At 39.7% G+C, this 14,864-nt stretch overlaps 1 protein-coding gene across 4 annotated transcripts in view; it reads left to right on the top strand.

The window, feature by feature from the left end:
- ELOVL2 (ELOVL fatty acid elongase 2) overlaps positions 1 to 14,274 on the top strand; it is a 60,180-nt gene extending 45,906 nt beyond the window's left edge. For all 4 annotated transcript variants that reach the window (XM_023624455.2, XM_023624457.2, XM_023624456.2 and 1 more), the window contains 5 exons: positions 1,267 to 1,344; positions 5,153 to 5,324; positions 7,985 to 8,109; positions 8,834 to 8,968; positions 11,093 to 14,274. In XM_023624455.2, coding sequence (XP_023480223.1) covers positions 1,267 to 1,344; positions 5,153 to 5,324; positions 7,985 to 8,109; positions 8,834 to 8,968; positions 11,093 to 11,218 — 636 coding nt within the window. In that variant the 3' untranslated portion in view covers positions 11,219 to 14,274. The remainder of the gene's footprint in view (positions 1 to 1,266; positions 1,345 to 5,152; positions 5,325 to 7,984; positions 8,110 to 8,833; positions 8,969 to 11,092) is intronic.
- The last annotated feature ends 590 nt before the right edge of the window (positions 14,275 to 14,864 follow it).

Here is a 14,864-nt window from a genome sequence, read left to right as displayed (position 1 = left end):
CTACAGCCTGACCATAGAGCTTTTCAGTTAATCTTTCTGCAGAAAGTTAAACAGCTTTCTTATTTTGCAAAATGCACCAACATACAAATTTTCATATACTTTTAGGTTTTCCTAGATCCCCTCTAGCCTATCAGTGGTTCCCACTTGGGAACCAGGCACATAAAGCTCTGGGGAGGGTGGGGGATAACCTGATTTGTAATAGACCCTATCAGGAGAATTCAGTCTGTCTTACTTTCACTAGATTCCTTTTCATGACAATCTATAATTATCCTGATGTTAACTGGAAGGTGCTTTTGTTGGAAGGACAGAGAGGTGGTAAGTCAGGATGGTGGAGAAAAGACTCACCGAAGTTCTAAAGCATCCTAAATGTTTTGAGTAGTTCATCTCTTTAATGTCCAGTTCATTAACATCCCATCCCTCCCTGCTCTGCACATGTATTTTAACCATTCTATACCTTTATGCATTTCTGATAAGCAACAGAAAATAGGCTCTTGCATATAGTATAATACCTTATGTAAATCAAATCCAAATGCCTTATATTCTAGAATTTTAAGTTTCTTCAGTAATAGTGGGAAAGAAAGGAGAAAACTTCTTTTGTGGAATTTTCTACAAAGAATGAAAAAGCTCATTTTCTTATGATGTTGTGGAAAGAACACTAGACAAGGAAGTAGAAGGTCTGAATTCCAGTTATTGCTCTACCACTTTCCAGCCATATAAGCTTGAGCAAGTCATTAACTCATCATATATGTATTGAGCGCTTTCTGTGTGTCAGGCATCGGGCAAGGAACTGTAGATACAAAGATGAGCAAAAGAGGAGGCATAGATTTTATGGAGCTTTTTGTTTTTTGTGCATAATGGAGAATATAGACATTAATCAATTATAATCACACAAATGATTGATTACCATGTAGCATAAACAGAATGAAGAAAACAGTTTAAGAACCTTTCTGAGCCCTGGCTTTCATATCTGTAAAATGGTAAATATGTACCTCATAATATAATTGATGATAAAATAAGATAAATATTGATATATAAGCCAATATAAAGGGTAGAAATATATTAATTAAGGAATATAACCATTGATAGCAGTTTGACAGCAAGAATTAAATCCTTTGATAATGTGTGTTTGAGGACAGGATCGAGTCAAACTCCAATTCTTGGAGATTTCTACTTAAACCTTGAGTAGATGCCAGTCGGAAACATGAATGGCAAATTCCGTTTTGTCCAGGCTCTTGTGTTGATTTCCCCTTCCTGTTTCTCTGGCAGCTTGTTCTCTCCAGTTGGGAAGGAGGCTACAACTTACAGTGTCAGGATCTTGCCAGTGCGGGCGAAGCTGATATCCGGGTGAGTCCTGAGAAGTAAACCAGCTATCTGCAACCATTTCTCACTGAGGGGAGAGAAGGCTTTCCCCTTCCAGATATGAGGGTGGGGGCTGAGATTAGAGAAGAAAGGGACTCCTGTTCTCATAGAAATGCTTGGTCACAAAGATGTTTTCCAAATGTCCAACTATGGGGACTGGCTGAGTACACCATGGCATGTCCACGTAATGGTTCCCTTTGCAACATGGAGTGAGGACGACCCCTACACTGGGGCAGAATGATCTCCAGGACATGTCTAAGTGAAAAAAAGCAGCCTGCAGGCCACGTTCATGGTATAGCAGCTTTTGTGCAAGAAATGATATGAATATATGTGTGTGTGTATTTGCTTGTGTTTTTAAAAGAAACATCTGCAGAATAAACCAAAAGCTAAGAAAATGTTTTGTTTCCTTTTAGGGGAGGAAACAGGATAGAGGGGATAGGGATGGAAGCCAGACTTCTCTGGATGTGCTTTGTATGTTTGGTTTTTGACTCATTAAGTGTTAGAAAACAAAATTAAATTTAAACAGAAAGTAACGCAGCCTCCCCCCAAAAAACATGGAAATAAACTAATATAAATGAATCTACCCATATATTAAGTTGGTGACATAACCATCTAAAGAATGATTATTTCAAGTGACTTTAAAATACAGTGTTTTGACTGGACATCCCTGGTGAGATATATCTTAACAGTATTCAGTAATTTTTTGTTTGCTATTACTAATAAAAATATTGTATTGCTTTTTTGAGACTTATAGGTACACTGAAGGATAAAGTAAGTATATAATAATATCGTTACAACTAATATTTGAAACAGAGAAGAAAAGAGATACCAATAAAAAAGTTAAACTAAAACCCAGTAATCATAGACTCAAATAGGAAATATCAGAATTAACTTTATTCTTTATAAAACCAAAACATGTTTTTTAGCTGTGTACAGAAAAGCCCTTGTTTATGACAACCAGTACAACGAGCAATGAAGTGTGCTCTCTAAATATAATTTTTCAGCAGAAGGGATTAGGATTCTTAGAGAATTGGCCAGTTCCTGGTTTGGGGTGGGAAATGTACGTAAGAAGAATCTAGGACATCTTGTGACAGAAAGTAAGGAAGCTGTCCAAGACTGCTAGGGTAATGACAAAAAGATAGGAGCCACCTTGAAGAGACTTCTACTGCTAAGGATGGGACAGTCTGAGTATCAAAAAGATAACTGACCGGAGTGGATTGAAACATTTTAAATTTATTAAAAACCATGAGTTTAAAATGATCCAAAGAAAAGCCCTCATTGTTACCTTTTGAAGGTTGCTAGAACACCGGCTCATTCTAGAAAACAAATTAAAGGGAAAGAATTAAACATTTATCTTGGCTTTTATATGTGAATTTCCAAAAAGATAAAGAGGAAGAGTTCTTCTCTATAGAAGAGAAAAATGTATAAGTAACAAGAGAATTAGAAAATCAGTGTTTTGCAGCTCCTAGTGAAGTAATGGACCCAGACAGCAGTCATCTGTAAATGGTAAAACTATTGGGTGAAAGTGATGGAAACTTCATAAGGATTGAATTAGGCTGTCAACACCTGGACTCACTGATTGTCTGAATGTCAGTGGAATAGCCAGAGATTATGTGCCCCTTGATGTGAGGCGATAGGAAGTACACAGAGCAACCCATGAAGTACTCTTGCCAAAAACCTTAAACCTGAATCCAGCCAAGCCTCTATATCCCATTGCTAGTTACAGAAAATGTGGGCGATGGAGAAACAAGTTAGATAACACTAGGAAGAAACACTCATCCAAATCCATGATGTTAGGCAAAAATTGATCTGGTTTTTTTTTGCTGAGAAAGATTGGCCCTGAGCTAACATCTGTTGCCAATCTTCCTTTATTTTGTGTGTGGGACGCTGCCACAGCATGGCTTGATGAGCAGTGTGCAGGTCCACACCTGGAATCTGAACCCATGAACCCCAGGCCACCAAAGTGGAGCATGTGAACTTTACTATGCCTTCGGGCCAGCCCCTTGATCTTGATCTGTTTTTTTTTTTTTAAGAGATAAGAGACATGAAAGAAAAAGGAGGAACAAGGAAAGGGAACTATTACTGAGGAGGAGAGACTGAAGAACCACGTCAGACAGATGCAAGCTGGCCCTTGTTTGCATCCTCATTTAGACAAATCAATTCTAAAAAGACATTTTTGAAAAAGGGAGATTTGAACATGGACTAGGCTATTAGAAGATATTAAGGAAACATTAATTTTATCAGATAAGATAATGTCATGGTGGTTATGTTAAAACAAAACAAAGTCTCCCCATCTTTTAGAAGGCTTTATAGATAAAATGACATTTTGGATCTGCTTATAATGCTACACTTGCACCCAAAAAAGTGGTGGGAAATAGAATTGATTCAGCAATTGGGGTCATATTGAAAATTTTGAAGTTCAGTGGTAGATACCAGTGGGTTTGTCATACTGATTCTCCCTGCATTTGTGTTTAAAAATTTCTGTAATAAAAAACAGATTATTAATAAGAGAGATGGTAGAAACCTTTTAATTAAAATCTTTAGGATAAACATTTTAAAACACCTACAAAGCAATAATACAAAACAGTAAGCACCTGTTTTATTTCTAATATATTGTCATGGACCAGTGCACTTGGGGATATCACACAGTTCTCTAGAGGTCATTGTATTTATTTCTGGTTTAATATTTTCGAAGGTTATTACTCCCTCAAACATTAAGATGGATGCTACCACACATTATGGTTATCTTCTTGGGAAGTAGGCAGTAGGGCGTGATAGTCTAATTTCAAAGTTCCTGTTATACTGTCTCCTCGTGTGTTTAACTGTTAGCACCTTTAACTACGGCGCTTCCTGTCGATGAGACTGTGTAAGGGACTAGGAGGGGCAGGAAGTGGTGATCGTGGCCTGCTGCTGTCGGTGAGGAGGGGAGCATCTCGATTTTTAGTCTTTTCTTGGAAGAGACATGAGAGAAGTAGTCGTAGACTGCTCTGGGTAGTATGATATTCCAGATGAAACATCTGTGCATCAGAGGCATAGAGAACAGTGAGATCTACTATCACAAACAGGAGTGCTCTCCTGTTGAGTGCTAGGCACTGAGCAACGGGGAACAAGACAGTCTCTGCCTGCAAGTGACTTACCGTCTATCGGAAAAGATAGATTCATAACACTAACTACCCTTTGTTATGGTTATTGATAATAGAGGCAGGAAGTAGTTTGGGAATACAAACGAAGAAACAGTTGATTCAGCCTGAGGAAAGCAAGGAGAGGACTAGGTAGAGTCCCAGGGAGAAGGGGGCGTTTACGAGGAGTGTTAATAAAGGGTGACTAGGTACATGCCAGCCACTAGGGAGGAAGGGGAGTTGGATGCAGGGAGAGGAGTATTAAGAGGCACGGAGCAGAGAGGGCAGCGGGGCTCCAGGGGGAGCCAACAGCCCACTTTAATAGCATGCAGGATGCCTTGGGGTGTGCTTGGAGGGGGAGGTGGAAAGAGCAGCCAGCGTAAGCCGGGGAAGATCCTGTGTCAGCCTAGGAATCATGGACTTGGTTCTGTAAGTGCAGAGGAGTAACTTGATCAGATATGTATTTTGGAAAATTAATTCATGTTCAGTAGAGTGGGGTGGATTGCTGGGAATAAGAGGAAACGAGGCAAAGACGCCAGGTAAGATGCTTCTTCAACAGTTTGAGAGAGAAATGCCCGCTCGTGAAGCACGGCGACACGCAGCGTGCTGAGAGGGGCAGCACGGGAGCGTTGCTTTGCTCACCTTTCCTCCTTCCCATTGGAAAATTCCTATAGGTGGCCAAGGTGCTGTGGTGGTACTACTTCTCCAAATTAATAGAGTTCCTGGACACAATTTTCTTTGTTTTGCGGAAAAAAACCAGTCAGATTACTTTTCTTCATGTATACCATCATGCCTCGATGTTCAACATCTGGTGGTGTGTTCTGAACTGGATACCTTGTGGACAAAGTAAGTTATTGTTACATTTTCCAAGTTTTCCGTTCTGTGTAATGGATCTTGTGAGACCTCGAGTAAGTCTTGTGCTGAGCGTTGCGTGCTGCTCAGGAGGGCGGGCAGGGGGGCCAGGCGTAGCCTGCTTTGTCACAGGGGGAAGCACGGGGTGGCCAGGGGCCATTTAGTTTCTGATACTGGCAAAATCTGAGTGTTACCCTAAATTTTTAAAATATTTGCTTTTCCATGCACCAAATGTCCCCTGGCCAGAAGCACATACCCCAGCTAGAGCAGGTTTACTCCAAATCCTGAGGCTATAGAAGTAAATATAACATCTTCCACAATCACCACTTGGCTGTGGTATAGATTGAGTCATTTAAACTTTTAGGGCTTGTTTTTCCATTCTGAAAAATTAAAGTCACATCACTGTGACACACCAAAACGGTGGCTTTCAATTTTTTTTTACTGAGAACTACAATAAGAAATACATTTAATATCACAGCTCAATGCACTCATCCATATCTATGTATTTTGTATGAAACAAATTTCATAAACAATATTTACCCTGGCTCTGTGTGAAGTATTTTTTTAAAAATTCTATTTCACTTTTTTAAAAAGCTGATGACAACTCTCTTTACATTGATTTCACAATTCACTAATGGGTCTGTTATGACCTGCAGTTTGAGAAACACTGAGCTAGAGAAAACAGTATTTTTCTATTCAATATTGTCTTGTACCCAAGAATTTAAAAATATTCTATGAAAAATCAGAACAGGTAAAACTTAAGTCAAAATGATTTGTCCTAGGATTTAGGATCTTGTAGAGATGATATTTTTTAAAAACTCCAAGGATGTTTAGAATACGTCAGTGACTGTGAAGATGCAAATTTAAGCTACAGTGTGGAGAAGGAAATTGCCAGGGATGCAGGGGGCCGGAAGAGATGCTTTTCACACGTCTCTTGGACAGAATCTAGTTTCTTGAGTTTAGTTATTAAGACTATAATAGCCTTATGCTGTAATCAGTATACAGACTATAATCAACACCATAGTCAACACCAAAGGACAGTTATCAAGTTTAAGTATTTTTTGTGATTGTCAAGCGATTCATTACAAATCACTAAGCACCTAAAGGTCAGTCTCAAATAATCTCTATGTAAAGACATAGAATTCCTGAGAGTAAAATACAGTGTGTGACAATTTCTACTCAACATAGATTATAAAAATTATATGCTGCAACTACTCATTTTTCATTAAGTGATGGAAATGAAAACTCAGGTGGGTAAAGAAATATCACTAATATTGTGCTACCTGGTACTCTGAAACTACATTTGGATTTTCATGTAAATTCAAGTTCCTTAACAAGTTATCCCAGCCAGTGTTTGTTAAGAACTTACTAGATGGGGGTGGTATTGTTCCTTTTGTTCTTATTCATTGATCTGCATTTATCTAATGGACCTCTAATCTGGGATTGAGAAACCAGGCTAGGGAATTGAAATGGATTCATTAAGCAGCATATGTGCAGTGCCTCTTAGTTTATATAGTATTACATCACCTCAGCTAATCCCTGCACAACCTTAAGAGGTAATTATTATTATACCCATTTCCAGATGAGGAAATCAAAATTTATAGTCAAAGTGACATCCAAGGGGACATAGCGAATAAGGGGTCCTCTAGCTCCACAGTCTCTTCTAGCGCAGGACTGACAGCTCACAGACCAGCCATCTGGATCCCAAGCCAACACATAGTGTTCACTTTGTGCCGGGCCTTGTTCTAGGCACTTTACATATATTGATTGATTTAATCCTCACAACAGCCAGTTCCCTGTTTCCAACAAATGATCCATCTCTGACATCTCCCCTCTTGCAGCTAAATCTTTTTCACCCTTAGTTGACCCAACACAGATCTTAGCCCTTTCTCCTTGGTTTCCTGAAACACCATCTGCCCGTGTTGGTGGCAGTCATAGAGAAGATTTTGTGAAGATGATGTCAGAGGATGGGGGAATGCTGCAGCTCAGCTTAGCACAGCAAATGTCCTAAAACTGTATTTCAGCTGTTCCTCGTCCTAAAAGTCCATGAGATGGTCCAGCCACTGGGAAGGGCTCACTGCCTAGTCTCTCCTCAGTCTCAGCCTTTTCTCATCCTGCTGGACCTTCTCTCTCCTCTGTATTCTCTCACCTTCCCCAGATCTCTGGTTTCCTAGGTCCCTTTTGAGTGGATTTTATTAATTAAAGAGCAACGAATTTTCCTAGACTCTTTAGCACCCTTTTCAGCCACGTACTGAAGCCTCTCTTTCCACAATCAAAAGGGCTCATCAAAGGTTTAGCTAAAGCAAAGACACTTCTCTCTCAAATTCTGCCACGGCTTTAAGCTAACATTTCTTTTTCTCCCTGATTAGCTGATAGTAATGACAGTTAAAGAGACAGTAAAGCCTTTGCAAATCAGGAATTCCCTGTGTGGTTGGCGCTCTGACTGAAAAGCTCTCCCCAGTTGGTCCTTCTGTCTAGGTGGCTTTTGCTGCATCCTGGAGTAAAGGCACGATAATCTGGGCAAAGTTTTAGTGTGAATTTTGTTAGCACCATATTGGTTATTCATCTTCAATTATGCACAGGAAGAATCTCACTTGACGAAGAATGAACAATGCTACTTTCTAGAAGAGAATTGTTATCCTCTCATTCTACAGGTTTCTTTGGACCCACACTGAACAGTTTTATCCACATTCTCATGTACTCCTACTATGGGCTGTCTGTGTTTCCGTCTATGCACAAGTACCTTTGGTGGAAGAAATATCTCACGCAGGCTCAGCTGGTATGTCCTCCCTTCTTTCAGCTCGTCTCCATGTGAAGCGCCCAAACATTCTCATGGGTGAGGGAAAGGAAACAGGAACTTGTCTTCTTAGAAGTCAGGGGCTTTTCTAAGTGTGATGAGGCTGCCTATTTTTCTCTAAAAACGGCCTTTTAAGAGTGAAACCTTGTGTTAAAACATTCTTTGTGTATGCAATTCAATTAGTTTATTCCATGCTTTCAAATGTAGATATACTCTAAAGGTAATGTCTCTGTTAAGTCATTTTTATCTAAATAATTTCAACTGCTACTTTTCTATGAGAAAATTAATGGGCAATTATATATACGTACTAATATAATTTCAAATAAAGTTTCTGGACAGGCTAGTGGGCTGCTTCAGCATTTTCACGTTTGTTTTATTCCTGCAAAATTTAGGGAGTAAGAGTACAGTCATGTGTCACTTAACAACGAGGATCCGTTCTGAGAAATGTGTCATTCGGTGAATTCATCATTGTGTGAACATCATAGATTGTACTTAGGTAAACCTGGATGGAATAGCCTGTTCCACATGTAGGCTGTATGGTGCAAACCTTATGGGACCACCATGTCATATGCCGTCTGTCCTTGACTGAAATGCTATTATACAGTGCATGATTGTAGTTGGTTTCTAAATGGATAGAACTTCAGAGGGGTTTTTACATGGCTCGGGCTGAGTCCCTCACCACGATGCCCTTTCCACCCCCTTCCAGGTGCAGTTTGTGCTCACCATTACGCATACCATGAGTGCTGTCGTGAAACCGTGTGGCTTCCCCTTCGGCTGTCTCATCTTCCAGTCTTCGTACATGCTTACATTAGTCATCCTATTCTTAAATTTTTATGTTCAGGTAAGTTAAATGTAAATATTCAGCATTAAAACAATAGATTGTGCACTTTTGCATTATATATGTTTAATTTTATATTAAACATATATAGCAGCACAGGCTTGTTGATAAATTCAATTGCTAGAGGTGCACAAAGTAAAACATGAACCTTGCATTCCTAACTCCTCTCCCCAAGTCCTTCTGCTGCTTGAAGGACACTACTGCGAATGGTGCATGGGCATTCTAGTAAACCCTTCTCAAGGCCTGAATGTAAAGTTCTAACAGCAATATTATGCATTTGTATCATGTATTTGCACCATGTGACCGAAGCTTGACGTCTGAAAATTAAACACTGTGTATCGTAAGACAGATCCAGGAAATATATGTGAATGGAGAAAAATGTGGGCTAAATGAATTTAATACTAAAAAATTGTTTCCATATCAGCCACTGTGATGTTGTAGACTCACTGTTTATTTGGAGAAAATTATTTTAAGGCAAACCAGTGTGTAAAGGTCACCTTGACTTTTTCTGAAGTGTCATTTTCTTTTTAACTAACAATTTAAGATTTTTAATTTTTTTTCCTTTTTCTCCCCAAAGCCCCCCGGTACATAGTTGTATATTCTTAGTTGTGGGTCCTTCTAGTTATGGCATGTGGGACGCTGCCTCAGCGTGGTTTGATGAGCAGTGCCATGTCCGCGCCCAGGATTCGAACCAACGAAACACTGGGCCGCCTGCAGCAGAGCGCGCGAACTTAACCACTCGGCCACGGGGCCAGCCCCTTAACTAACAATTTAAATGGAAGAGCGCTTCAAATGCAATTTCAAAGCAACTCCGTTATGCAGAACTGATGAAAGCAGAGCAGAGCACAGGCCACAGGTGGTTGGAGATTTTAAAGTGCTCTCCTTTGTGGGCTGGGGAAACAAAGCTTCAGGAAAACAAGAACACACATTTATATTCAAAACAGTGCTTTTGAAATTGTATTCAACTGTATTTTCTTCTTCTTCTGACAAACAAGTGCTTTCTGATTTTCCAGTGTGCGCTTGTTGAAAGTCAGCCCATAGCAGTTTTGTACGAAGCACAGCTGTGGGAACGGAACTTCTGACAGCTTTTCAGCTCTTGTGTTTCTGAAGTTGGACTGGCGAGGCTTTGTGTTTTGTGAGATAAAAGTTTCCTTTGAGATTTCTAAAGAAATAACCATTGATAGAACCAAACAAAGCCACACACACACATACACACAAAAGCAAAAGGTTAAGGGAAAGCTCAGGGAGCCGTTTTGGTGCATGGGGCTGAAACGGGAAGAGAAGTGTGTGGCCTGGCAGCGGGGCGCTCAACAGCTATAACCTGCTGTGGGTTCAGACTGAGCACTAGTCCATTACGGCTAAGCACAGACTTTCAGTCTTGACCCTTGTTAATATGACTGCCTAACACACAAAAACGGTGAAAATGAGATGAGATGAGGTATTTTGTCAGTGTAGGAAGGATGTGCAAAAACTAAGGCAGAGTCCCAGGTACTAGTACTTTTCAAGTAACAGCACTTTTCACTTGAATTGTATTTTAAAAAAATTATATCTTTAAATAAGTCCTGGGAATGTCATGTACCACGTGGCAACTCTAGTTAATCATACTGTAGTGGCTATTTGAAAGTTGCTAAGAGAGTCGATCTTAAAGGTTCTCATCACGAGAAGGAAAATTGTGTAACTGCGTACGGTGACGGTTCTTAACTAGACTTACTGCGTGATTGTTTCCGAAATACACACACCTCGAAGCATTGCGCTGCACACCTGGAAATAATAGCATGTATATCAATTACACCTCAATTTTAAAAAGCGCAAAAAATTATATCCTTTCCAGGTAAACAAGTAATGCAGAATAATTTTAATGCCAATCCCATAATACAAAACAGTAACGTACTGTAGATAAGGTGAAAGAAACCTTTCATTAGAATTCATGCATTTATCTTGTTTTTACCTTATTTTTATTTTCAACTAGAAGCTTAAAAATTGTCATACTGCAAACAAGAATTCTTATTAGAAAGTCCAGCATCTAACAAAGTCATGCCCTGTTTTAGACTATATGCCACCTTAGAGACAAGGTCTTGTTAAAGAATCCTTTTTTCTTTTTCTCTTCCAAATGTACACATCTAACAGACATACCGAAAAAAGCCAGTGAAGAAAGACATGGAGGATCCACCTGCAGGGAAAGAAGTGAAGAATGGTTTTTCCAAAGCCTACTTGACCGCAGCGAACGGAGTGATCGGCAAGAAGGCACAGTAACGTCGAGGGGCAGACAAAGCATACATAATAGCCTAACAGATTCGCTTGTTTTAAAGCAAAGACTGAATTCAAAGTTATATATGTTTTGACATAAACTAATTTCTTTTGAGTTTATAAATCATTTGTACCCAAATGTGTTAATATATTGCTGTTAGGTTAATCTGTTAACGGAATGCTTCCATCAGCATTGAGGTGAGGCTGAGCTCTGTAGACCTCAGAATCGGTGCCACTTCTCATCCTCCCCTCTCGGTGGGACTGAACCCCTCCCCAGAAACGTCCTCGTAACGCCTTATACACAGACAAAGCCGGGAGACAGGGAACAGTGTTCTTCACAGCAAGTCTGCAAATAAAAAGTTAGGGTTTTGTTCAGATTAAAATGTTTAAAACAAAATGTTAATTGTCTTCTAAATACAGGGTATGTTCTAATCTATATTAAGCAATAATTGTCAGTGCATAAAGTAATCAGCCCATTTGTTCCTTTAAGAATCAACCCCAGGAAATATTGACATGGGATCATAAATGGGAAATCCAGCAACTTTTCTCTCTTAAGTTAGAGTCTGTCAAATTCCCACAACTGCTCTTAATTCTCAACTTAATGATATGGTAATGAAATTTGTATTGTTTTTTATTTTGAAGATTCGTTTTTTTAGGAAGAAAAAAAATATTCTGTCAAACCCTCATAGCTCAGGGGCTTTGGGTAGGAGTTCTCCGTTTTAATTTGGTGTCCTTAATTATTCACATATTCATGCCTACCTCTCCTGTTAAGTTCCCCTGGGTTAGGATATAGACAGACACAACGCTCAGTATTACAAGCAGGATCTAAATCTGGATGCCCATTTCCTTTCTGAACAGGAACTCAAGCCCAGTCTTCCCTTTTCCTTAGAATGATATATCCCTGGAATATTTATAAATCAGAATTAACAGAGCAACGGGGGCGCAAAATAGACATTGAATTTGTCAACTATTTCTCGTGAGCCTATTTGTGAATATTCTCCCCAAATACCGGCTATCACTTTGCAGGTCAAGTTTTTGAAAGTAGGAAGAAAAAGATGGAGGACTATGGAAAGATCCCAGCAGTGAGCCATGGCTGGTAACGAGCCACGGCTGGTAACGAGCCACGGTGAAAAGTCGTTTGGCAAACCCAGCACGTCCTTCCCCCGCTGGGGTACTGCGATCTCTGCTGAGACCCCAGCACAAGAGCAAAGGAAGGTGTTAATGAATATTGTCTTTCTCCCTCAGTGGAGGACTGTTATTTACTATTAAACTGTACCAAGAATGGAAACTATTTTCTGAAGATTTGATACCCTATAAAATTGTTATTTCTACCTGATAAAACAAGACTTGCCAATTTTGACACTTTATTCTTTCCTACCTTTTTAAAATAAGTTTTTAGGTCTTAACATTGACATCAAATGCTTAAGTGCCGGAAAGGCGCTTTCACATTGCCCCAACACATTACGGTCCATTTGGGGCACCGTTCTGTCCTTTTTTTTTTTTGCCATTTTTTTTCCCTGAGCTCTTTTTTCCCTGAGCTTTTAAATTATTTTTCCTGTTTTTTTTTTTTTTAAAAAAACACTGACTTTTGTACTGACATTGTACTGACTCTGCTAACTTCTCTTTCCTGTCAACTCCCCTCTCAGGATTCTGGCCCCTTTCCAAAAGGTGAGCGATCCTAGTCTAGCCCTCCTGGTGACTGTGCTGTGTCCTCTGACGTCCCCTTCCCTGCCAGCTGCTCCATCTCCATTGCACAGACATCTTCTGTCTGATGCCCACTTGCTCTTGGATTGATTCCTCTAGTTTTCTAAAACTGATTTGCTCTAGGGTGCTTAACCCCCACTTCCATCCCATTACAACTGTGTGTTGTGAGGACTGTCTCCCAGAAACTCACTGTAAAATAAGGGCTAGCTTGGAGTCTCACTGTTGTTGCTCCTCTATGACAGAACACAAGCTGGGCTAAGGAGAAGCCCCTTTGGAGCAACTGGACTCCAGTTCAGTTTTAGGTCTCAAACATGGGCTAAAATCTGTTATCCTAGTTGGTTCCAGGTAAAAATGAGACTCGGACATCCCTGGTCCTTCACTGTATTCAGCTTATTCTTAATTGTCAGTGGGGCACTCCAGTCTCGCCACTCGGCAGCACTGCTGCGGTTCTGGATGCCCTCCTGGGCTTCATGTCTGCGAGCAGCCAGGGATGCCATCATTCAGAGTGACAGGGTCACGCAGCTCTAAGTCAAGGCAGCTTGAAACTTCTCAGATCAAAGGGGAAAACTCGGGTAGTTTACACTGTCAAGCTCAGTTTAGTTAGAGGTTCCAGGATGCTTATTTCCAATTTGGTCTTTAATTCTAGAGGAGCTTAATAAAACACTTATAGCCTTAAACCATTCAAGGGCTGGTAAAAATACACAGAACTATCTTAGCCACAATATTTGAATCAAGTGAATATTTTAAGCTGTCATTAAGTGTTGCAACTTTAAAAAAACAAAATGTTTACTTTGTGATTTTCCTAAAACAAACTCTAGAAAAAAAAATGTGTATAATCTGTTATGGCAAATGTTTTTTCCCAAATAAATGTCCTCTTACTCATAGGAATGAAAACACTTAAATGAATATTGTAAGCATATCTGTTAATAATTCCCACAATTTTTTAAACTAACAAAATAATAGAATATTTACTTAATAGAATTAAACAAATTTTCAACCCATCAAAATTATATATTAAACTGTTTAGGCATATCGGGGGATAAAGACCTCCCCACCCCCATCAGAAAGGGATTTCTTATTTTTAAGGCAAAATGGTATTTACTGTGATGGGCAGAACAGCACTTTGTGTGTAAGAGAACATTCTAGTTCTTTCCAATATCATTTTATGCTGTTCCTGGGGGCTTATTTGGAAAATAAGGATATCACTTTTTTGGTTTTCCTTTGAAAGAACTTACATCTTAAGAACATGGTATCATGACTGGGGTGGCGAGGGAGGCAGGGAAAGCCATTTTTCTTTGTAGATAAAAAGCATTCTGTGTGATTGTTGTATAATAAATTGATTTTTACACTAAAGTAAAGCAGGTTGTGATTTTTCTTATTTGTTTTAGAGAAGTTAAAATGTGTGCCTGCAAGGTATTCCAAATGACCTATTACTCAGGAATTTTTTTAAACAATAAAATGATATTTTAGCAATTAATTTTAGATGTTTAATTATTCCTTCATTTCACTAAGCAATGGGCTTTTATGTAACATGATTACCTTTACATAGTATGCTTATACCAAGTTAAACTATTCAGAAAATGGTCATTCAAGAAAAAATGAAGACCGATTCAATAAGCAGAGGCTATAAAGGTTATAACAGGTAATGAATTGCTGTCTAGACTGACACGGGAGGGACACACATTGGTCGAGGAGACATCAGGTGCAAACATCACGTGGTGCCAGAAGCCAAGGACCCCACCTTGCAGAGCGCCCAGACAGGCAGGGGCTGCAGCCACCCAGGACGGGCATGCGAGCCGGGACTTGACCATGGTGAAGCCTGGGAGACTCAAGTCGTGGTCTTGGGGCCGGATCCGAGGGTCACTGTGTCAGTGTAGAGTTTTGAATGGGACGTTGAGAACCAGACACAGGTGCAAAGGAAAGCTACGCAAGACGTGCTCAAAGTCTG

Source organism: Equus caballus, chromosome 20, assembly GCF_041296265.1.
Source record: "Equus caballus isolate H_3958 breed thoroughbred chromosome 20, TB-T2T, whole genome shotgun sequence".
Classification (NCBI taxonomy): Eukaryota; Metazoa; Chordata; class Mammalia; order Perissodactyla; family Equidae; genus Equus; species Equus caballus.
Note: the sequence above shows the minus strand (reverse complement) of the source record. Positions and strands in the feature narration are given on the sequence as shown.